General features: G+C 39.4%; 1 protein-coding gene across 1 annotated transcript; it reads right to left on the bottom strand.

The window, feature by feature from the left end:
- Window positions 1-1,207: 1,207 nt before the first annotated feature.
- TARP (TCR gamma alternate reading frame protein) lies at window positions 1,208-22,352 on the bottom strand. The gene is made up of 7 exons (XM_030265354.4): window positions 22,210-22,352; window positions 21,785-21,995; window positions 21,346-21,660; window positions 8,436-8,480; window positions 4,548-4,838; window positions 3,035-3,088; window positions 1,208-2,310 (listed from the first exon to the last, which is right to left on the bottom strand). The coding sequence occupies exons 2-7, from the start codon at window positions 21,825-21,827 to the stop codon at window positions 2,177-2,179; spliced, it is 882 nt and encodes a 293-aa protein (XP_030121214.3). The 5' UTR covers window positions 21,828-21,995; window positions 22,210-22,352; the 3' UTR covers window positions 1,208-2,176.
- Window positions 22,353-23,144: the final 792 nt, after the last annotated feature.

Below are 23,144 nucleotides of genomic sequence, written 5' to 3'. Positions count from 1 at the left end.
CAAGCAGAGAGTTTCACTGTGGTATTTTCAAGTAACTTAGGCATGTGGTTTTTGTAACTTTTTATTTGTATTAAAAGGAAATGGTTTAGAAGCCTACTGTGTTAAAAGGCTGTGGTCTAACTGTCCTCAGTTAATCACCATTCTCATCACAGCCCACCTCCTCTGAACCAGTTGTGACTGGTTCAGTTTATAGGGTTTTTCCACTACGTAACCAAACCTTCCTGTAAACAAATGCCTCAGCGCCCAGAAGCCTTAAAAATCGACTTTTCATCTTATTTGAGATAAATAAATAAGAATTAAAATCTTAGTAGGAGCAGTTTATGTTTGTATAAACAAACTTAAGGGACATGTGAGCTGTTGGAAGGTGTAAAACCTGCAACTGAGCATTTGAAAAACCCCTGAAACTGAGAAGTGATGGTTTAGAGTTGCATGTAGGCAAGGGGTTTGCTGTATTTTCTCTCTGTTTTCTGAACTGCATGGACAATATCTTTCAGTTTTGTGTAGGAGACACAAAGAGTGGATTCGGGGATTATATAGTGAGAGATCTTGGTTCCTTAATGCAGTCAAACATTTGTCTAGCAGAGACAGAGGAAATCCATGTAATATCCAGGTAAAATCCATGATGCTACTGAAATCTGCAGTTACTGCATTCCAAAAATAATTTTGTAGCTGTTTTTGGTTTTTTTTTTTTTCCATTTTGATCAAATACAAACCTTAATAAATAATAGCATGAGATCCCAGGTATTTCTCAGAGTTTGACTGAAGGCTACAAATCACAACTTTCTTCACACTGAAGAGCAACATGACATTGAAGGCAGTAATTCTTTGCTTTGGCTTCAATATTCAGATTCTAACATAGCTTGTAAGGTGTGCCATTAGTAAAATACTTTGTTAGAACTCAGCCTCATGTTTTCTTTCCCTTACGATGGCATGAGTCCTAGGAGGTAGTCCTGTTGTAACAAGATTTTCCCTTGGTATGGTGTAGCTGTTTTACAAAGATTAGCTTTCTGTTTTATAACAGGAAAGATGTAGCAAACTAGTATTTATTGTTCCATGCAAAAGTGCTCCTATTAACACATTGAAATGCAGAAAAGTGATGTTTTAAGGACCTTTGATTTCCTAAGAAATTTATACAAACAGAGAAATTAATCAGGTTTTCTCGACATCTTTGTACTGTGTAAATGCTTGAGAACAAATACAGGCCTCATAAAGACAGCTGGAGGAAAGCTTTTATTGCCATCATCATTACAGACACAGTGAATGTAAATGCTGCAGGGGTATATCTCCAAAACCTAGGGCAGCGTTTTGCCCAAAACCAAGCAAGTGATTTATCCCAATATGTCTACTTCCTATTTTTCCACATAAATTTGAAAGGAATTGATGTGTGGAGCTGGGAGATGAGAGTTCAAAGTCTCTGAGGATTTTTGTTCCTTTGTGAAAATTAGAGCTTCATATTTGCAGTTTTGCTCAGTTTTAAAAGATGTCTCTAAACAAGGTGATGTTCATGATCATTGTGATAGTTTTCGTTTTTTTAAATTACAACATGCAGATTTTCAGATTGTGTCACTGGTGTATTTCTTAAATTTCTGCACGTGTGCACCTTAGAATTACTTTTATTCTCATATGACTTCTTCATTCAAAATTCTTTTGTTCACTTTTTAATGTTTTGTTTAATTGTCTCTTACAGTATACCACTTCAGAATAGTTAATTCCTGATTTATTGGATACATGAGAGTCACAACAAGTCACTGAAAGTAAAAATTAACCAAACTGTGAATTTACTGTGCAGGAATGCTCCTCATTAATCCGTAAATGCAGTGACAAAACACATCTATGCTTTATATGTCAATAGCCCTGTTATACCCCTAAGCTTCTGGTGGCATAGCTACTTCTGACATGGCTACTTTCTTCATTTTGCAATATGGACTTGGATTAAAATGCATTATTCCTATTGCCTATCTTTATTCAATATTCAGAAAAAAAATTAAGAAAACCAGACTGATATAGAAACACTATCAGTAAACCAAAATGAGCCTTAATGCACTAATACCAGAAAATTTTTTTTGAATATTTTTTTTGCTGTTACATCTAAAACCAAGAGCAGGAGATTTTATATGGATAAGCATATGGCAGAGTAAATTAAAGATCAATTTGTAGCCCTTTCTTAAAACAGTCTTTATGCTTTCTTTCCTTGGTGTTTGGTTAAAGCCCACATTCTGTAGATGAAGAAAAGTATGATAATATTGTACATGGAGCTCTTCAGAAGAAGGATGATATATACTAAATATGCTGTCCTGTGCATTAACTGATCTGTAACAAACAGAAGAAAGAAAAGTCTTGTTTAATGTCAACATTGTATAGCATCCTAAAAATGGATAAAAATGGAACAATGCAGTTCAGTTTACTGCTGCAATTACATTGACACCAGTACACAGCATAAACACATACAAAATCTGCTCTGTTCTTTAAATGAGTTTGCACTGCTAATGAGTTCCAGACCTAGTGGTCTTCTTAGCAATAAACTGACTCTCGATGTTACTGGGTTATTCGTCCTTGTAAAGGCAAGAACATAACTGAAGTGCTTCCAGCACTTAGTACGATGTTTGTTTAAATCTTTTTATGTTGTATTTATTGAAGATAACTGTTCATGAGTCTTCCTAAATACCATTCAAGACAAAAAAATATTATTTGACCAAAGTTCTGGGCAATTGCTAGGCTGATGTAGCATCAGCTGAAGTGTTTGACTACTCCAAGTGCTTAAAAGCTTTGTGGTGCTTAATGCAGGCTAATAATCTAGTAGCCCAAACAGCATCTGTAGCATCTTGATAAAGCTACTGATAAAGGTAGGAGAGTCCCATATAAGAAGTTAGTTCAGAGCAGTGCTGAAAGGTTTCTGAGTTGCTGACCCCAGACTTGAAAGATTTCCTGCGTTCTACTAAGAAAGATATTTTTTGTGATGTTCAGATTATATGTAGCAATATCTAGCTCTTGCATGACATGAATCACTTTTCCATCTTTTAACACATTAAATTACCTCTGTTAAAAACGGTTCCGCAGTCCTCCTCCTGAGGATCAGTCTTCACAGCATCTACCGGAAAGAGAGTTTAAATGCCTCAGTTAGGTTTTTCTTTAACAAACATTAATTGAGAAATAGGGGGAAAAAGAGGCTGTACAGGAACAAATAATGGGAAAATGGGAAGTTAGTATTAAATAAAAAAACCAGAGCCTTAAGATGAGTCTGCAAAGCAGATATTCACAAGATATTCATTTGCAGAGAAAATTTGAAGAGGAGAAATGCTCAAAAATGTGGCTGGATATTTGTTGCCATAAGTGGGAGAAGTGTCTTTGCCCTTTCAGGAATGTGTCCGTTAGGCTGTTCCTTGGCAAAGTCTCTTTTATTTGGAACAGGAGTCAGTTTGACCACCTGACCTTGTCAGCAAAGAAGGTGAAGTCCATTTGCCTTCACAACTTACTGTTATCAGAAACACAGAATAATTTACGTTGGAAGAGACTTTAGTTCGTATGTTCATATGTTAGTGATTGTTCAACAGAAAATAATAATATTGAGGAGTGTATGATCTTAACTTTCCCTACTGGGAATCTTGGTGCTGTTTTTCTTTCTCTAAAATAAATAAATAAAATAAATAAAAATTCTTTTTGTTCTTGAAGTAGCAAATTGGAGTTTGTTCTTGGTTATGTTGTTTGTATGCATTGATACAAACATTTAAGGCATTTATATTGCATCTATAAATACATCCTCCATCTAAATAAGCTTAAAGTATATTTTTGTCAGAATATATTTTGAAGGTTGAAATGTAATTTTTGTTTATGGCCATGCTGTCACTCATTGGAGATTGGTTAATTTATAGTAAGTTAAGCAGAGATGGGTATGGAGAGAAGATTAATCTAAACCAATTTAGACCAATTTTCTTTAGATGATTTAAACAATTTTCATTGAGTATAAGTTAATTTTTCTTTAAAGTTGCATTGTCCTTCAGATTTGGCTGTGCATAATCAATCTTTCCACAACTAAAAACAAAATCTTATTTTTATACATGGCTATTAACTTACTATTTTTGGATTGTGGGTAAGTAATATTTTTAAAGTTGTTCTCAGTAACCTCATTTTTAGCTTCTTACTTTTTTATAGCTGTGACTAATGTCAGGGGATGTCAGAGGGATTTAGACCTGTAAGCTATGAGAGGCAATACTGTTTTCAGAAACTTCTGTAATATGGAAAGTAACAGACATGTTTCAGTGCAGATCTGTTGGACCTGTGATAATTTATACTTGATGAGGTTCACTATAAAATAACTATTATTTTTCTGTTATAATGGAATACTTACTTGGGGACCATAACACAGGCTGAGTGTTTACTTTTCCTGGGAAAACTTCTGGTAGTTTCTCCAATTGTGTACTTTAGCTAATGTGCCTAGGACCACAATTGTCTTCATCAATAATAAAAAGCATTATTGCTCTAATTTTATTGTAAACAAAGTGATGTTTATAATGGAACACCAAATTGCATTTTAAACATATGGAATATACCTTGTGTTTCCAGTAAAATATTTTCCTCTTCATGCTCGTATTTGCAGTAGTATTTCTTGTCTTCACTCTCTGCTGGCACAGTTAACCAACTGGCAATTGAGTATTCATCCTCTTCTGTGGACTGCCAAGTGTCACCTTTTACTACGTTTTCTGTTACCTCCTCTCCATCTTTGATCCATGTCACCCTAATAACTTCTGGGTAGAATTTCTCAATAAGGCAAACATACACTATCTGATCTTCATGTTTTTTCTGCAGGATTTCAGAGTTTGCTGGGGGAGAACTTCCTTTATCTGGATAGGTTATTGATGAGGAAAGTTAACAAAACAGAAAGTTGGAAAATCAGTAGTGTACAGCAAATAAATACACAGCCAAAAATACAAATTCTGAAGAACAAAAAAATAAATGCCTAATTAACAAATATTAATACACTTGTAACAAATGTAAATGCTCTTTTGAGAAACATTAAGAAACTGATATACTGTTGAATATGTCAATAGCTGTTAATATCACTTGAAACTGAGTTAGAAATCTTAGGGTGGCTACACAAGTGCCTATATCCTACAACCTTCCAAGCAGTAATACTGTCAGAAAGTGTATTTGACTGTTCAAGTCTCTGACAATTATTAAATAATAGTAATATTTCCTGAACAAGATTCATTTATTCAATAAGAGGAATTTATTATTGCTTTACAATATTTATGCAAAAACAAGTACATTAAAATTTTGTCCACAGAATATTAAACATAGACCACCTACCTTTAAAATCTAAGCAGACTTATGACCCCAGTATAAGTCCCCACTGCTATATAATGAACATCTGCTATATTGATTAATTTTTTAAAAGTCAAATTTTTAAATTTTTTAAATTTAATTTTGTGATATTTTTAGGGCGCGAGGAAAGGGAAGAAAAAAATGATCACTCAGTCTTTAAGGCATTCCATGTATTTCCCTGGTGAAGATTTTTATCAAGACAGAAAAATGGAATCACATAATGCCCTAGACACCAAAGGCTGGCAATGCTATTCTGCCATATTAAATCTGTTTAAATGATTGAATTAACACATGTGAAAATGAAAAACCAAAACTAAACTAAAGGAGAAGAACACGCTATAGCAGTATAACATTGTCACATCTAAACAGCATATCTAGCCAGAGTTGTCTGCATAGATGTTGTGCTTTAGGAAACATCTCAGTATGAATATAGATTAATATATTTTAAATTAAAAGTGAGCTGTTTCCCTAAACTTGTTTGACATAATCTCCATTTCATTTGCCTCTCTGGATTAGGAGGAGACAAAATCATCCAGATATTGTCCACACTGAGATGACGTTTTGATATTCTTTAAGTGGGTAGTAAATTTAAGGGTCTGATTTAGGTAAACAGGAACTTCTGGAGTGAGTGCATAGACAGTGCTCACAAGCAATCATTTCTGCCTATGCTTAACTGCAAGTGAAGGCTACATACAGTTTTCAAAACTGACTTTTGTTGCATAGAAAGTACTGCTTAAGACTATTTTTTAAAGCAGCAGAGACATTTTAGTTGTTCCCTTAACCCATTTTTTCTCTTGAATTCCTAAGTAAGTCTCTGCCACTGAATTTGAGCAAGTAGGTGCATGGGATTTAAGTTGTGGTCTGACTGATTGGTGCAATTTGAATGCATTAGGAGAAAATACATTATTATAAAATGCATTTTTGCCGAAAAGCTTTCAGTTTTCTTTAAATGATCTGCTGTTCTAGAGAAATCTTCTACGTTGCATTCTCCCTGAAACAACTCTCTGATTATTTGTAGTATTTCAAACTTGGTGTTTAAAGAAAAAGATTACCTATCTACCTTCAAAAGGGTATCTACCTTACATATATTAAGAATTTCCTTCATTTTAGAGATGTCATTAAATGACAATGTGGACTGAGTTATCTTGTACCAGAAATAAAGCTGTTGTCAACTTTATAGTTCTAATATTAATTTAGGAGTTAATTTTATCTTCCAGTAGAGCAGCCCTACTGAAAAGGACCTGGGGGAGTTGATGCATGGCTGGACATGACCCAGACACGTGCACTTGCAGCCCAGAAAGCCAAATGTGTCCTGGGATATATTAAAAACAACATGATCAGCGGGGCACAGGAGGGGATCTGTTCCTCTGCTTTGATGAGACCCCTCCTGGAGTGCTGAGTCCAGCTCTGGGGTCCCCAGCACAGGACAGATATTGACCTGTTGGAACAAGTCCAAAGGAAGCCAACACATTGATCAGACCTCTCCTATGAGGAAAGACTGAGAGAACTGGTATTGTTCAGCCTGGAGAAGAGAAGGCTTTGGGTCACCTAATTGTTCCCTTCCAGTACCTGAAGGGAGGCTACAAGAAAGATGGAGAGAGACTTTTTTACAACACCATGTAGTGACAGGACCAGGGGGAATGGCTTCACACTCAAAGACAGTAGTGTTAGATTAGATTTTAGGAAGAAATTTGGTACTGTGAGGGTGGTGAGGCACTGTACCAGAGAATCCATAAAAGTTGTGGATGCCCCATCCCTGGAGCTCTGAGCAACCTCATCTAGTGGAAACTGTCCCTGGCAACAGCACTGGGGCTTAAACTAAATGATCTTTACGGTCTCTTTCAACCCAAGCCATTCTATGATTCTATGATTTTGGCCAGAAAAGTAACAGATTTAACAACTATAATATGAACAACAAGATTCTCTCGATTTGGCTTTGTGAATGTAGGATATTTTGATTCAATCTCAGTTAATGCTACTGTTCACAGAGACCCTTATCTTAAATCCTGCTTTCCTCCATTGCTTAACGGTTTTAAATTCTGAAATGTGAAGTAACTTCATCCCTTTTACTCTATTAATGAGTCAAAAGCCTCAGGCTCATAAAGACAAAATCCTACAGAATTACAGTGATGATTGAAAATAATTTATTTTAAACTGTATATAGGAAAAGCATGACAACTACCTGATTAGGTAGGTAGGGGTTTTCACTAAAAACAACATGCTTGTCATGCCACAGATATTTCCAGTGAATTATAGGTATGATGTTCTTAGTCCTTCTGGCATAAATCATTAAACCAATCTTTGCTTGATATGTTAATAGAGGTTTATGTATTAACCAGACTTAAAACACTTGGTAGCAGTACTTCCTTTGCCTTGTACTTGATTAGTTGTTCACTTCAGGATTAAGGCATTTAAAGCACATGTGGGAAATGGGAAAAAATATTTTTGTCTGCTACTTTCCATTAATATAAATGTCTCTGCAAGAAATGCATAAAAAAGGATCACTTCTCCATTAAGCAATTATTACACAGTAATTCACCATAATTAATACCCAATAATTAATTTGTTAAGCAGTTATTAAGTAATGAGAAGAACACTTGGAAGTACTAATTTATTTCTAATGCCGAAGTGTTGTGTATATGACAAAATACTTATGAACAAGTTATTTAACTTTTTCTAGACTAATCTAAAAATATTTTTTGCGATGTCCATTGCATACTGCTCTTTGTATCTCTATTAGAAAGAGGTTTTCTTTTTTCATGCTTAATTCTCAGTTCCTTGATTCCCTGCTAAGTCCTTCAGTACAGCTGGAGGAAAGAATGAGGTTTCTGAAAATTATTACAGACCACTTTCCACCAGATTTCTATGAGAACTATAATCAAAAGTGGCTTGAAATAGGTTCTTTCTAGCATGTTTCTGATCCTAAACCACTGCATTACAAACACCACAAGGATGAATGTAGGAATGGTCAGCTGGGAAGGAAAATCCTGTACAAGGAATGGTGCTGAATGAGGCTCTAAGTGGGCTGAGTGATCTCTGAGATAGTATAATACTCATCTGTATGACCACTCCAAGCTCCTATAGCTTATTCTATGAATAATATACATACAACTTACCTGAGACAATGAGTTTTGTACCTGAGCCAAACACCTTGCTGTAATAACCCATCACAGTAAATAAAGCCTTTACAATATCAGTGAGGCTCAGTTGTGTTTGCATGGGTACATAGTGCTCTTTAAAGAAAATCAGATTTGCTGTATAATCAATTTTTAGACACTGGGGAAGTAAAAAAGGAACAGTCATCTAAAATAAACTTAAGTTTAAAAAATGGAAAAAATGTGGAATTTTTGGAGGGCATATAAGTTGTTCAATGAAAATAATTAATCTCAACTAATTTGAGTTTTCTGCAGGTTTAGGTGGACAGCACAGATGGAGCACCTTGGCTCCATCTCTGCTTTCTGGAAACAGGCAGCATCACCCTAAGATTTATTTGATGAGATGCTGATAAATAATTTGCTCCTTATACACCCCCGTAAGGTCAGATCCAGAGTTGGTGCACATTATATAGAGATCTGAGGAGCAGGAGACTATTGACCAATATTTTTATTACCAGTAACATGAAGCAAAACTGCATTGATTGGAACCAAAATTCCCACAAGATACACCATTTTTAGCTGGTCAAAATTAGAGAAACTATTTTCATCTCAGATGCTTACCTGAGCCAAATTACAGTCAAGTATCACAGCACCTGGGGTTTACTTGAAGCAAAATATTTAGTACAGTAGTAATAACTGATAATAAGCAGTTTCTGCAAAAGCTAAGCAGAGATAGCAGCCTTTCAACTCTGCCTATCTTAAAAGGTGCAACTTACTGTTCTCGGCATATCTCAAATAACTCTCATTTTCATTCGTAGTCAGATACAGTCCAAAAGAAAAATGTTTAGCTTTTCAAAGAGTATGTGTAACACAGAGGTTGGACATATTATTTTCAGAAAGAATTAGGAATATCACAAATGTCAAATGTGCATATTTAGAAATAAAAAACATTTTTCTGTTCTCCAAATGTTGTCTTTGCCATATTTAAATTCATTTTTACATAGAAAATAACAATGAGGTAAGTTATAGGTCTCTTCTGCAATAGCTGCTGTGTTTCCCCCATTTCATGCATAAATACAGAACAATTACATTGTGCTCTGCACATGCAAATGGAAATGCTGTTTAAGGAGGAAATCCTGCAAAGTGTTCAGAACAGTTAGAATTAGAGAGAATTAAAAGAGCAGAGCACTTCATGCCAGCCAATATCCAGCTCTATTAAAAAGCATTTCAGAAGTAATTAAGTTTTACATTTTGTACTTACTTGAAACTCTAAGTTCAGTTCCACTTCCAAATATTTTGATGTCAGGATCCCACAGTCTGATAATGCTTAGCAATATCTCCTGCACTGCACTTTTCTTGCATAGGCTACAGAAGAAGTCTCTCTGGTTTAGAGACTGGTGATAAATCTGACTGAGAGCAATAGCTGAATTATCAACATTGACTAGAGTGCCATTTTTAGAAATACTTTAATTTTTGTAGTGAGTAAAAAATTTTTGGTCAGTGGCATGGATAGAAAACATTTTAAATTTCTCTGTAATTCTCCCCATCAGTTTGCAATTTGAGTTAATTTTAGTCACCTTGATAATGCAATGTAGTTTCTGAGTAACATACTGTAGGCGTTGCTATATGCTTTATACTGGAAACAGCATTCATCCTGTTGATTGCATAGCTTTACCACAATTAAAAATAATACATACACAAAAGTAAACCAGTTGCTTTCAGTAAGGTCAGGAACTAGAAATGTATTACATGCAGGGAATTTTTCTTCCCAATCAATTTAGACAAGACCACTTCCGTCAATAAGAAACTTTTTCATATTTCACATGCTGATCTGGGAGTTAACTTTCAAGCAGTTCACTTTTGTTTCCTAGAATACGATGAAATCATCCCAATATTTAAATCTACCTACCCAACTGGGGCACCATGCACTGTTCACACACAAAATATGATTTATCAGGGAGAAAATAATTTTCCTCACAGTCTTTCATTCCTGATTATCTGAGAACTTGAATGATATCTGAAAATCTGTTCAATTATAACAGTACTTACCAGAGATAATTAGCTTTGTTCCCGTGCCAAAGTATTTGATCCAGGTGTTCCACACTATGTTTTAACTTTACAATAAGCCAACATGTTCTCTTGATATACCATTGATGAAGAAAATCCAAATTTTTCCCAATCATTCATGGGAGTCTGCATGAAGACCTGGTCCTTGGCTGCTGGGAGGTTGTCAGGAATTTCAGATGTGCATCTGGATATTCAGGCGATAGCTAATGTCCTTCAGAGAAAATCTCTTTTCTGAAGTGTTACAAATTTGTTAGATAACCCTCCACTTAATGTCTTAGAAGTAGATTATGAATTTTCTTCAATTTTAGACAGTAAATAAGAATACAGAGATCTGCATGTTAAAAAAACCCACTTACCTTCAGGTGAAAATCTTGCTCTTTACCAAAGGTACACCTGCAATTATATGGTATCAAGTACTACTAGCATGGAGTCAATTTTTCATTGTCGGAACACAGAAGAAAGAAAGGAGGGAGAGCCAGCACCAAAAGCATTGTGAAAGTGTCTGCATGCTGCATGTTGCCCCAAGCAGGTGGTTATTGTCTGCCCATCTCTTGGAATCACTCCAGGCTTTGTTACAGCAGCTCACTGGCATCTTTTTTATCTAATAACTGGTGGGAAAAGAAGGCTTTTCCTTATGCAGGTTTTTTTATAAAACAGCCCAAGATAACATCAGAGGAGTCACTACTACTGTCAATCAAAAAGCCTGCATGCTCAGTTTGGCCTTTAAAATAAACTGAATTAGAGTACTTCTGGTATCTCTTGTAGCATACTGACTGCAAAATTATGCTGAGAACTTACTATTTGTGGTGAAAGAGAGGAACTAGAGAGTGAAGGTCTTTCAGCTAAAGTAGGTGTAAAAAACCCCAGTGGTCTACTTTGAAGTCTACTGAACAGAAACATCCTAATCACAACCACAAACCAAGGGCAGGAGCGATGTAGACAGAATGATGCTGACTGGTGTTTTTCCTGCCACACCCTTAGACATGCAGTGAAGGAAACCACCTATCTCAGTTCTGGCCAGGCAGGGTTAATTTTTGCAGTGGACGGGAGAGTGCATGGCTAGGACACACAAGTTACTCTACATCACCTCACCTTATTGCTGGATGTGGGGGAAGTAGGTCTCTTCTGAGGGAAAAGGGGTTCCTTCTGGTCAAGTACATGTGGCAGAGTGAGGAGTTGGGTAATGCTGGTTCCAGGCTGGAGGGAGCAGTCAGCTAATGCCAGTTTCAAGCAATCATGTGGGAATGGTATTGTATGTTGCCCACCTCATCATTAACATTGTTGTTATTATTGTTTAGTTTTTATCTCATTGCTGTATCCAGTAAATATTTCTTACCTCAACCCATGATTTTTGCCTTCTGTGCCTTCAATTCTACCCTCAAGAGAGTAGGGGAAGCAAGCAAGCATAACATGACTTCAAGAGTTTCAGTGGGAGCACTACTGTTCCCAATGGGGAATACCATTCCTAAACCATGACAGCCTTACCTGGTGTCCCAACGGAGTATAAAATGCTGAGATAACAACAGGTCTGTCCAGAGATGGTTAAAAACAAATTTGATCCAGGCATTTATTATATAAAGCATGGAGCCACTGGTTATAATTTTGCTTGATCTGTTCACATGGTTGTAGTACCTAATTATGTATATATTCCTTTGTGTGCTACTTGCATAGCTCTTTTTCAGAGCAGGGAGAAGGATCAGGGTTGCTTTGCTGATGTACTGGGGGATATTAGCTAATGACATAACAACATCAAAGCCAATGAGGGACATTTGGGATGTGTATTCAGAGTTGCTCTCCTACTCTTACTTTGGGCACAGCCTTTGGGGGTCTATTAATAATCATAGCTGTGGGAATCCTTAAAATCAGAGGGTTTTGGGAAAGCTGTAAAAGGCAGACCTCAGAGATAGCAGAACTGCAATTATAGCTAAGCAGTAGCCATAAGATTTGTCAGCAGAAAAATTATATAAGAAGTAGAAAAGTAAGGACAAATAGAACAATGGTCTGTGTATTAATGCTTGTCTAGAATAACTCCCTAAGCTGCAGAAAAGTATATCCAGCAAGATATTGCAAAATTCTAAGCTCAATAATGGAGCTCTGTGCATTGTATCTTAAGGCTTCCAAGCAGGTATTTTATTCAAAATAAGCCAGCATTGTTTTAACCAAAGGTACGTGTGCTTATAGTGGTTGGATAGAACTACTGTCAATATGCTTTTACTTTGTGTGATTGGTCAAAAAACATTTAAAGTAAGTTGTAACATTAATTTCTTTGCTGCTGGGGGTGTGAGCTGTTGACATCTTCCCATTGTCATAACCATGTAATGAGAGTGATGCTGGCAAATAAACAGCTTGAGACGCCTTCCCCAGAAATCCTGTCCCGTTTGTGATTTGTACATAGACCCCTGGCTGGCAATAATAGCCAGTTCATGGAAGGAACAGGAGAGGACGATTTTCCCAAGATTTTTACCCCCCTTTCCTGCTTCAGGCCTGTTACAACAGCTTTTGAGAATTTTGAATTTCCCTTGGGTTTTAAAAAAAAGTGTTCTTGTTGCAAAGTCTGTGAGATCTCCCCAGCATGACCCACACCATGTTTAGAGTCAGGACAGAGATATTCAGAGGTTATTCAGAGATCTAACTTGAGAGTGGATAGTCATGAGTGCCATGAAATATAGGAGATAATGGGCCAGCTTTTGAAGGATTACTCTGCTAAAATGTTCTCAAAGTTCACCCCTGAACATCTAGAGTTTTGGGGTTGAGTGAGATTAAGATTTTGCTCTAAGATTGCAGGAGAAATCCTCTTAGTTATGGTGAGCAAAAACTCACCCCCGTTGTCCCCTGGGAGTTCATATGTAAAATTATTACTAGAAAGTTCTTTGTTCCTCCTGTTGTTATTGGTTGCTACTTGCTGCATTGACTTTAATATTCTCAACCCCAGTTTGTGATTGGTACCCTGTCCCTCAGATTCCATCCCTAACCTATCCTATATATATCACTGATCCTACCCCAACCCTTGCCTTTTTAGTGCACCCTATACCCTGTTTGCGGTCTCTACTCTTTGTTGTTTTATTTTCAGGTCACTAAATCATGCCCATCTCTATTTGCCATGCGGACTTTCTCTGAATAGTCCTGAGGTGACACTCGCACATGGCATCCTGGTCTGGCGTGTCACACTGCAGGACACTGGCAGAGGTGTAACTTACTGCAGTGTGCCCTGCCTACTCTTTACTGGACATAGTTCAGTACCAGAGAGCACCCTCAGGGAGAAGAGGAGGAAAACAGACCACAGGCACTGTGACCACTCAAACTGCAGCTGAATGAGAGGAACAACCCATGCTAGCACAGAAGAAGAAATCCAAGACAAAATCAGTTTGTTTAGTGAGGGATGAAGAATAGGGCCCTGTAGTTGTTTGTTAGTTTTAGATTTTGCTAATTTTGAGATTTTCTGGTTAATGCACTAAGGAGTGTGATGGGTTTAGTGTTCGCTAATCACTAATGCACTCATTTCTTGTTGTGAGATAGGATTAGGAGAAAAGCAAAACAGGCTCAAAACTTTAAAAGGGTATAAAGAAAAACTTATTAACAGTAATTAAAAGAAAGAATAATAAGAATCAGAACAAAACCTTCAGAACACTTCTCTTCCTCTCACAACCTTTTTTTTTCTTGCTGACAGTGTAAAGAAACAAAATTTAAAATTTCAGTCAGTTTACCACCTCTAGAATAGTCTTTCTTTAGTTTACTTAGGGAGAGAAGTCCCTCTTATTAATGCTATGGAGACTTCTCTACAAGAAGAACAGTTCTCTCATGGCTCTCATGAATAGCAGCCACTTGGGGAAATTTGTAATTGTGAACTCTCTTTCATCTTTTATAAGCTTTATTCACAGTTGTGTTTATGGCTATGTTAATTTATAGGGTATTGTTTTAAAGATGAACTGTTTAAAGCTTAAAGGTGTATCTATCTCTAAAATAATCTTTATCTTTAGGAACAAAGATCTTTTTCTTTTCTTCTTGAAGGCACAGGACTACCCTTCACTTCTTCTCTGTTCAAACTTCTCATAGGATCATAGCTGTTTTAACATCTGCTTACTTTAGTATGGAAGCTTTTGCTTAATATCTACAATTTGAACACTTTAATCTCTCTATACCTTTATGTGTTATAGGGAAAAAGAGTCTTTCTCTATAGCTATATAGGAGGATTTCAGCCCCAATATTAAGGCATCTCCTCATCCTTCCCGTCTCTGACTTGTCTTCCTCTTCATTAACTTTAGTGTTTTTATGTTGCTCTTTTACATACTTTGCTCTTTTACATACTTTCATCTTATTCTTTGTTTTTACTCAAGAGAGGATTAAAGCAATGAAAGACTTAATATCTCACTTCAAGTTTTTATATAGTCAATAGTCACCTAAATTATGACTTGAAGGTGTCTTCTTTTGAAAAGACAGGTGTCTGCTAAGGAAGGCGGGAACCTCCTCTGAAATGGAAAATGTAGACCCCCTCCCACCAAATTGTTATAATTTTGAAATTAAGGGGACTCTCAGGCAAAGGTGTGAGAGCAGGAATAACAGTTCTTTATTAGGGAAGAAAATAAAAATAAAAATAAAACAATGCAGTAATACAAAACAACACTGACAGAGGCAGAATACAACCTGACACCCTGTTGGTCAGGGTGTTGGTACAGTCCAATTGAAATGGTGGCTGCAGTCCTCCTGGAGTGACAGGTGTGGTTCTGTTGAAGCAGTGAGCCTGCAGAAGGGTGTAGTCTTCCTTTGCAGATCCAGTGGTAGTGTATATGGGCCTGGTCTTCCTCTGGGAATCCAGTGGAGAAGACAGCTGCTCCTCTGGGAATCCAGTGGAAAAGCCTGACTGTGGTCTTCCAGAGCTCTGATTATAATCAGTAAGGAATGCTTGGCTTTTCTCTCTGGGCAGAGCTTCTCACAATGGAATGACATAATTTTATCAATCATGGTGTGGCACTCAATGGCCATTAACAGAAGATATCTCCCTGGAGGGAGGATGGGTTGTGGAAGAGATAAAGAAAACTGCCCAATTAACAGAAGACAACTGCCCCATCAGATAGGAGTGGAATACACCCCCCATTTCCAACCTAAGACAGAAGGGAGCCAAAATTTAATCAGTCAGTCAAAAACTCAGTAGCAACATGCTAAAAAAGGAGGGAGGGAGTATATAGCTTTTCTTTCCCCCTGCCCAATAGTTATAGTAGTAGAATCTTATATGAGCCATCTTGGCCTGGGCTGCTCCTGAAAGTTAACAGATTCAGCTCAGCCCCAGGCTAGTAGCAAGATGTTAGAAATTGCAACCATCACCTGACCCCCAACACTCCCTCTCCTGCCCAGCAGCAGATAAAAAGCCTGGGAGTGCTCCTGCTTCACGGGGAGAAAGGAGCCTACCCCGCGTCCAGGGCTGCCTGGGGCGTGTTACCTCTTTATCAACCAGAAGAGAAAGAAAGTTTTTACAAAATGTGTTTTTCACAGAAGTGTGTACAGCTTCCCAGTAGTTCTGTAGACTGTCAGTTACACAAAAGCTTTTACATCACATCTGTAGACGCCTTTCATGCAAAACCACTACAGGCCTTCAGCAGGAGGAAGAGGCAAGGCCAGAAATAAACACCTAATCCCTACCCCAGGTGAGCTGTGAAATATGTGAAAAGACTTCAGCTGGCAGTCAGGAGAGCTCTATGTGACCTGCCTGCTCTGATGCTCGGAAATTGTGGCCCACAACATAAAAGTAGATGGTAGTGAAGCCAAGCAGCTGAGATCCTTGTTCTGGGATCTGAGTGTTGGCAAGGAGATTGGGAAGAGGTCAGAAACTTTCAGTCTCTGGAAGTGACTCCTGTCAAGTGGAAGGGAAAGGATTCTTTCATTCTCTCAAAGATGATCCAATAGGGTACCCAAGTCAGTGGAATACCATGAGAAAAGGTATCCTGTACCTGAGCGATTTAGGTGTGCTGAAGGTAATCTTTAGGCATTCAAATAACAAGCAGTCCCATCCCTTGTGCAGTGCACACAATGTATGTGGCAGAAGTTTGTACGGAGCTTGCCATCATCATACACTAACCCTTTGAAATCCTTTTCATTGATGTCAATGAAAGAAGAAGAAACACTGACTCTGACAATGTGTTCATCTTTTTTCCTCCCTACCAACCTAAGCCTTGGCTGGGGAATCGTTGTTCAAGACTTCGGACAGACTCAAAAGATTCAAGCATGTTAGACAGGAAAAGTTTGATGTTCTGCCAGTATGGACCACAGTCTCTTCTACTGGGAGCATGCACCACCTTTCTCGAGAGAGAAGTACATACCACAAGGTAACCTAGAGGTGGTTTTACTTTAATGACTACAGACAGGACATGAGGAAGCACCTCTGCCCTAGCAGCACAAGTGTGTAAGTGTGCTGGTTAAAAACACAGCTGGAAAAATAAATCCTATTTAAGCTTCTCTTTCCTCCCCAACTCCCTCTTAGTGAGAGACTAAAAGCAGAGATTCTGAGTTGAGAACCATTTACTTGAGAAAAAAAACATGAATTAAATTAGAAAAATGAACAGTAACTATATTAAAGTACACAAAACAAAGGTGATTTACATACAGAAGGTTATTGACCAACCAAGACCTTACGTAACCTGAGACAAGAAAGTGAGACCTGGCCCTTCCTCCCATGCACTGGACCATACAGCATCTAGGAAGCTAGCTAGGTAGTCTGAATGGGAGATATGCTGCTGAAAAGTGCTGGCTCCATCAGTTGCAGCAGTGGTCCCGATGCGGGGGTCCCTTTCCCCAGGGCAATAGTTATTCCAGTAGTGGTCCTGGTGAGCACTGCAGCTTGCATTGGGGTTCTTGGCAGCTGCAGAAAGAACAGCAACAGTAGCAGCAGCTGTGGCAGTGGCAGCATTTACCACTTTTGAGCTTCTGATGGCCATGTGCTCAAGGGAACAATTTATTCTTTCCCATGGCCTAGGTGAGACTGACTGCTTCCAGCTTCTGATGGCTCAGCCTTTTCTGCTGCAACTAAACTCCAGCCATGATGTGAACAGTATGGAATTAAATAGTGTTAGAAATTCCATTCCTATTTTTTAGCTCTGTACCCAGGACAACCTATGCATGAAATTCTTCAAGGATAAATGCCCCTCCACTTTACAGTGGACAAATCCTCAGACAAAGTAGGAGGGCTGGTGTTACTTCTTATCCTCTTGAAGGGACTTCCAGTTCATGTTTACAAGAACTGAGAAGTGAATACTATGACCAGGACTCCAGACGGGACTCCAGCCAGGTGGAGAAAAGGGACAATCAGATCTATTGGACAGTATGAATCTGATGGCCTGATGCAAGAGTGTAAGGCTTTAGTTGGCACTGGCACACAATGTACCCTGATGCCATCAAGATCTATCTTTATTACTGGGGTGACAGAGGGATGGCAACAGCTGACAGCACTGGAAGCTGAGGTGAGCCTGACTGGGAACAAAATGCAAAAAGACCCCATTCTAATTGGCCCAGAAGCCCTGTGTATCCTTGGCATAGATTACCTTGGGTGAAGGTATTTTGAAGGCCCAAGGGGCATTGCTGGGCTTTTGGGATAGCTACTGTGGAGACAGAGGAAATTAGACAGCTGAACACCTTACCGGGTCTCTCAAAGGACGGTTCTGCTGTGGGACTGATGAAGGTCAAAGAACAACAGGTACCAATCACTGCCACAACTGTGCATCATCAACAATACTGCACCAAGCAGGACTCTGTGACCCTCATCCATGAGATGATTCAGGAACTGGAGAGCCAGGGAATGGTCAGTGAGACTCACTCACCCTTTAAGAGCCCCATATGGCCAGTGTGTAAGTCCAATGGAGAGTGGAGACTGACAGTGGACTGTCATGGCCAGGATGAAGTCACACCACCATTGAGTGCTGCTGTGAAGGACCTTCAGTAAAAACCGGAGTCCAAGGCAGCAAAGCGGTGCCACCATGGACATTGCTAATATGTTTTTCTCCATTCCTTTAGCAGCAAAGTGAAGACCACTGTTTGCTTTCACCTGGAGGAGTGTCCAGTACACATGGAATGGACTGTCTCAGGCATGGAAAGAATCCCACTATTTGCCATGGACTGATCCAGACTGTATTGGAAAAGAATGAGGCTACAGAATACTTGCAATACATTGGTGACATTATTGTGTGGGGCAACACAGCAAAGGAAATTTAAACAGAAGAGGAAGAAGAGGCTCTACCATATAATCAAGCTACCAGAAAATGAAAAGTGAGACCTTCTCTTTAGTGATGGCTCCTGCTGTATTGTAAGGATACAATGAAAATGGAAAGCTGGCATATGGAGTCCTACATGATGAATCGCAGAAGCTATTGAGGCACAAGGTGGATCAAGTCTATTTGCAGAGCTGAAAGCTTCTAGCTGGGTTTTGATATGACTGAATGAGAGAAATGGCCTGTGCTCTAACTTTTCACTGACTCATGAATGATAGAAAATGCTCTGTGGAGGTAGATGGAGAGATGCAAAAAGAACAACTGGCAATGCAGAGGTAAATGCATCTGGGCTGCTGAACTGTGGCAAGACATCAGTGGCCAGGTACAGAAGATGGTTGGAGAAGTACATCATGTAGATGCACAAGTGCCCAAGAGTTGGCCACAACAACAAGCAGGTGGAATGGGCTGCCAAAATTAAAGTGTCTGAGATGGATCTTGACCGGCAATGATGAATTATTTCTGGCTCACTGGGCCCATGACACCTCAGGTCATCAGGGAAGAGATGCAACAAACAGATGTGTTCTTGATTGAGGGGTGGACCTAATGATGGACATTATCTTCCAGATTATCCTCAACTGGGAAATGTGCGTTGCAATCAAGCAGGCCAACAGGGTAAAACCTCTGTGTATGGGGAACCATGGTTGAAATATAAGTACGGGGATGTCTGGCAAAGTGCTTACATCACACTCCTGCAAACCCACCAAGGCAATTGCTACATTCAAGCAACCACTGGATGGCTGGACACCTACCCTGTGCCTCACACCACTGACAAGACCACCATCTTGGGCCTTGAAAAGCAAGTTTTATGGCAATGTGGCATCCCAGAAAGAAATGAGTCAGACAATGGGACTCATTCTAAAAATGGCCTCATAGACAGCTGGGCCAGAGAGCACTGTATTATTGAGTGGGTGTATCATATTGTCTCTCATGCACCAGCCTCTGGGAATATCAAAGCCTCCACATATCAGAGAAGGGGATAAAGTCTCCATGGTGCATATGAGGACTATATGTTAGAGTAGATAGTTTGGATTAGTCCTGCCTCAAGCAAAGGGAAAGCCATACATGGGATTGTTTTTGGTGAAGGACCTGGGTGCACATGGTGGGTTATGCAGAGGGATGGGGAAATGCAATTTGTTCCTCAAGGGGATTTGATTTTTTGGTAAGAACAGTCTGTAATGTTGAATTGTGCAGTATCGGTTGCTGAATGACACTGCTACTGTATGCCATAACCACCATGGGCGACGAGCATGGACTGCCTCAGATATACCAGTCATGATCTCCTGATGCAGCTTGCAACCACCCAACAGCACACCAGCCCTCCTGCCCTGGAAGACACCAAGGACACATAGAACCCACAGTCATGGACTAAACTAACTCAACAGACATCTTGGAGGGATGGCCATTGACTATAGAAATTATATTCATGCATTTTTATTTATGTAGAGATGTGTATATATACATAGTTGGAAGGTGTTGGATTTGAGTATGATGTAGATGGTATAGAATCAGGAATGGATAATGTCCTGGTTTCAGCCAAGACAGAGTTAATTTTTGCAGCAGCAGCAGGGGCACCTGTATTCTACACCAACTTGTGTCTCTGCTGGGGGCAGGGGAAAAGGGGATCTCTTTTAGTTGGGGTAGCATGGCAGTGGTTCATGTTTCACATGGCTCTGTGTGGTGAGTTTCTGTGCATGAATCATTTGCCCCTTTCTTGTACACTGTTGTTAGTATTGTTGCTGTTACTGTTCCTTTTCTGATCGCATTGCTGTAAATTGTTCTTATGTCAAACCATGACCTCTTACTTTTGTGTATTCAGTTCTCCTCTCTAGCTCACTGCATGGGTAGGGGGAAGGGGAAGTGGGAGTGAGGGAGTAACACAAGGTTTGGAGTGATTCAGTAGGAACACTAAATTGGGGAATACCATTCCTAAACCATGACAATCCTATTTGTTTTAACATGAAATGGATGAAGAAGATAAGCAGCATGTCATCAGCTCTGGTAGGTAAGAGATTGAAAATCTCTAATTTGAGCTGGTCTGTGTGGAATTTTGTGGTAACTGAATTAGGGTAGACAGGGCTTACAGTTTTTCCAACAGCTTACAGTTGCTCACATGTACAGCAGGGAATATTACATGTGAAACTTTTTCTCAAAAGTGTTAGGCAGTGGCAAGCATATCATTCCCAACACCAAGGTACTTCCTTCAGCACACTGTATTTCTTTTCTGCCTATTCTTTCCTATGGGATAAAAGTGGCCAGACTAGAAGATTACTGCTTCTCTGCTCCCCTAAAGACCACCAAAATTATGCCATGGCTGTGTAAAAGCAACAAAGGAGCAGGTAGATGTCCAGTATTTATGTGTTAAGACTTCCTTTGCCCTTAAAATAGCAGATGTATGTTGAAGACAGGACTGCTAATGATAAACTAGACTTTGAGAAGGACATTTATGTGGGGTCACCCACTCTTTTGGGGTAGCAGGAAAAGGTTGGGCCTTTCAGCAGCTCACTCAGATGCACTAAGAAGACTGGTGGAGTGGCACAGTTACAGACTTGTGGTTCAGATGTTGCGGGTGGGTTTTTTTGCCTTGATGGTCTTTACATTTCTATCACAGTGAGGATCCCAGTAGGCACAGTAGTAAGTAGCAGCATCATCTGGAATTACATCTCTTATTGTAAGAACACACCGCTTCTGGACAGAACTTCTTTCAACCATGTATCTGTTTTCTTGAAAGCCAACTTCAGTGGTAACTTCGTCTCCTACAATAAACAGAAGCCTCTCTGGAGCTTCACCCTCCTTCTGCTTATACCAGTGTATGACGATGCCATCAAAAATTGTCTCTAATATTTGAATTTCACATGTCATCCGTGCACTTTTTTGGAACTTGGTGATGGATATAGGACTCTGCATGGGAATTTCCTGTGCAAATCCATCTAGGAAAGAGAAAAGAACAAATTATGTACTTAGCTGTAATTCAGGGATTTGGAAAGATGCCTGTTACGGATGCAAAGCCATGGGTGCCTGTGAGGAAAGGTAGGAAAAGAAGGAATTACTTACAAGACCAGGAGGCTGTGGCCACAAGCACTACCAGCAGCAGCATGTTTGCTTGTCAGGCTTTGCACTCATTGAGATTCAAAGGAGGATGAAAGGGACTCCAAATGGGAACTGTGCTGTATGGAAGGAGGAAGTGTCTCTCTTGAATGGTCTTCAGTGATGAACCTTCTGTGTGCAAGCAGATGGGGTGTTTTTGCAGAAAATCCTCTCCGGGCTGCCAAATATTAAAATTAGTAAGGAGGCTGTAGTCCTGTCTGCTTTTCAGGTAAATATGGGAAATATTGATAAAATCCAAGGATTGTGGCCCTATAAAATTCAGTCAAAGTGACTGAGAAAAGATTGCAACCAAGAGTATGTCCAGATATGTATGGTGGAGTGAAGGTTTCAGCCTGGAGGTTACCATGGTGGGCAGTGCGTGCATACCTTACCTGAGGGGTGCAGAGAGGTGCACAGTGTCAGAGCAGGAGAGGACTGCCTTTGCTGCTTCAGCCTAGTCACCTAGATGCAAGGTGCTGAAGTGCCCAGGGTGCCCCTGTGCTGGTACTGCCTTCCACCAAAGCTGAAGACTATCAACCTGCAGTGACTGCAGAAGCTCGACTGTTGGGACTTGCCTTTGCTTTGGTTTAGGGTGTGGGAGGAAATGCACAGCTGCAGGATTTCAGTTTCATAGCTTAGCTGAGATGCAAACACTTCTTGGAAAAAAGGCTGGAAAATAAAAGAGAACAGCTGTTGTCAACAGTCACTGCAGAGAGACATCTTGATGAGTGGGTTTGATGCTTTGGGGTCTCCCCTGTGACTGGTGAGCCCAGGCTGTTGGTCAATGGGAGAGAAGCTGAGTTGCTTCATTCTCCCTCCTGCTGGCAGCTGACCACATGCAGCACACTGGTGGCAATCATGTTCCTACGTGGTTTGGAAAGGTGCATGTGAAAGCAGAGCTCTGAGGAGGGTCAGGCAAGGAGAGACAACTGCCTCTGTGTGGTGGCAATGGAAATAATCCCCCTCTTCCCAATAAATAAATGTGGGAAGGCCTGTTAATTTTCCATCAGGCCGCCCTGAGATGAAGGGAGGGAGAGTCAAGGAAGAGATCACATACCAGTAGTATCCTGCATGGGCAACTATAGCTAATCAGAGTGAAAACTGCATTGCCTATGTTGAGGACCTGAAATCAAGCTGCTGTTGCCAAAAACTACCATATATGAAACAGTAACAGTACATTGCTATTCCTCTGATCACAAAGTAGAAATCTATCAGGCACCTGATTCCACATGAAGAGTAAAAGAATATGTCAGTGACTGGATTGCACATGATTAAATGTCTAATTTGCAGACACTGTCTAGGTTTTGTACTGTAAGCTTTCTAACAC

This window comes from Taeniopygia guttata, chromosome 2, assembly GCF_048771995.1.
Source record: "Taeniopygia guttata chromosome 2, bTaeGut7.mat, whole genome shotgun sequence".
Classification (NCBI taxonomy): domain Eukaryota; kingdom Metazoa; phylum Chordata; class Aves; order Passeriformes; family Estrildidae; genus Taeniopygia; species Taeniopygia guttata.
This window is presented reverse-complemented; position numbering and strand designations above follow the sequence as displayed.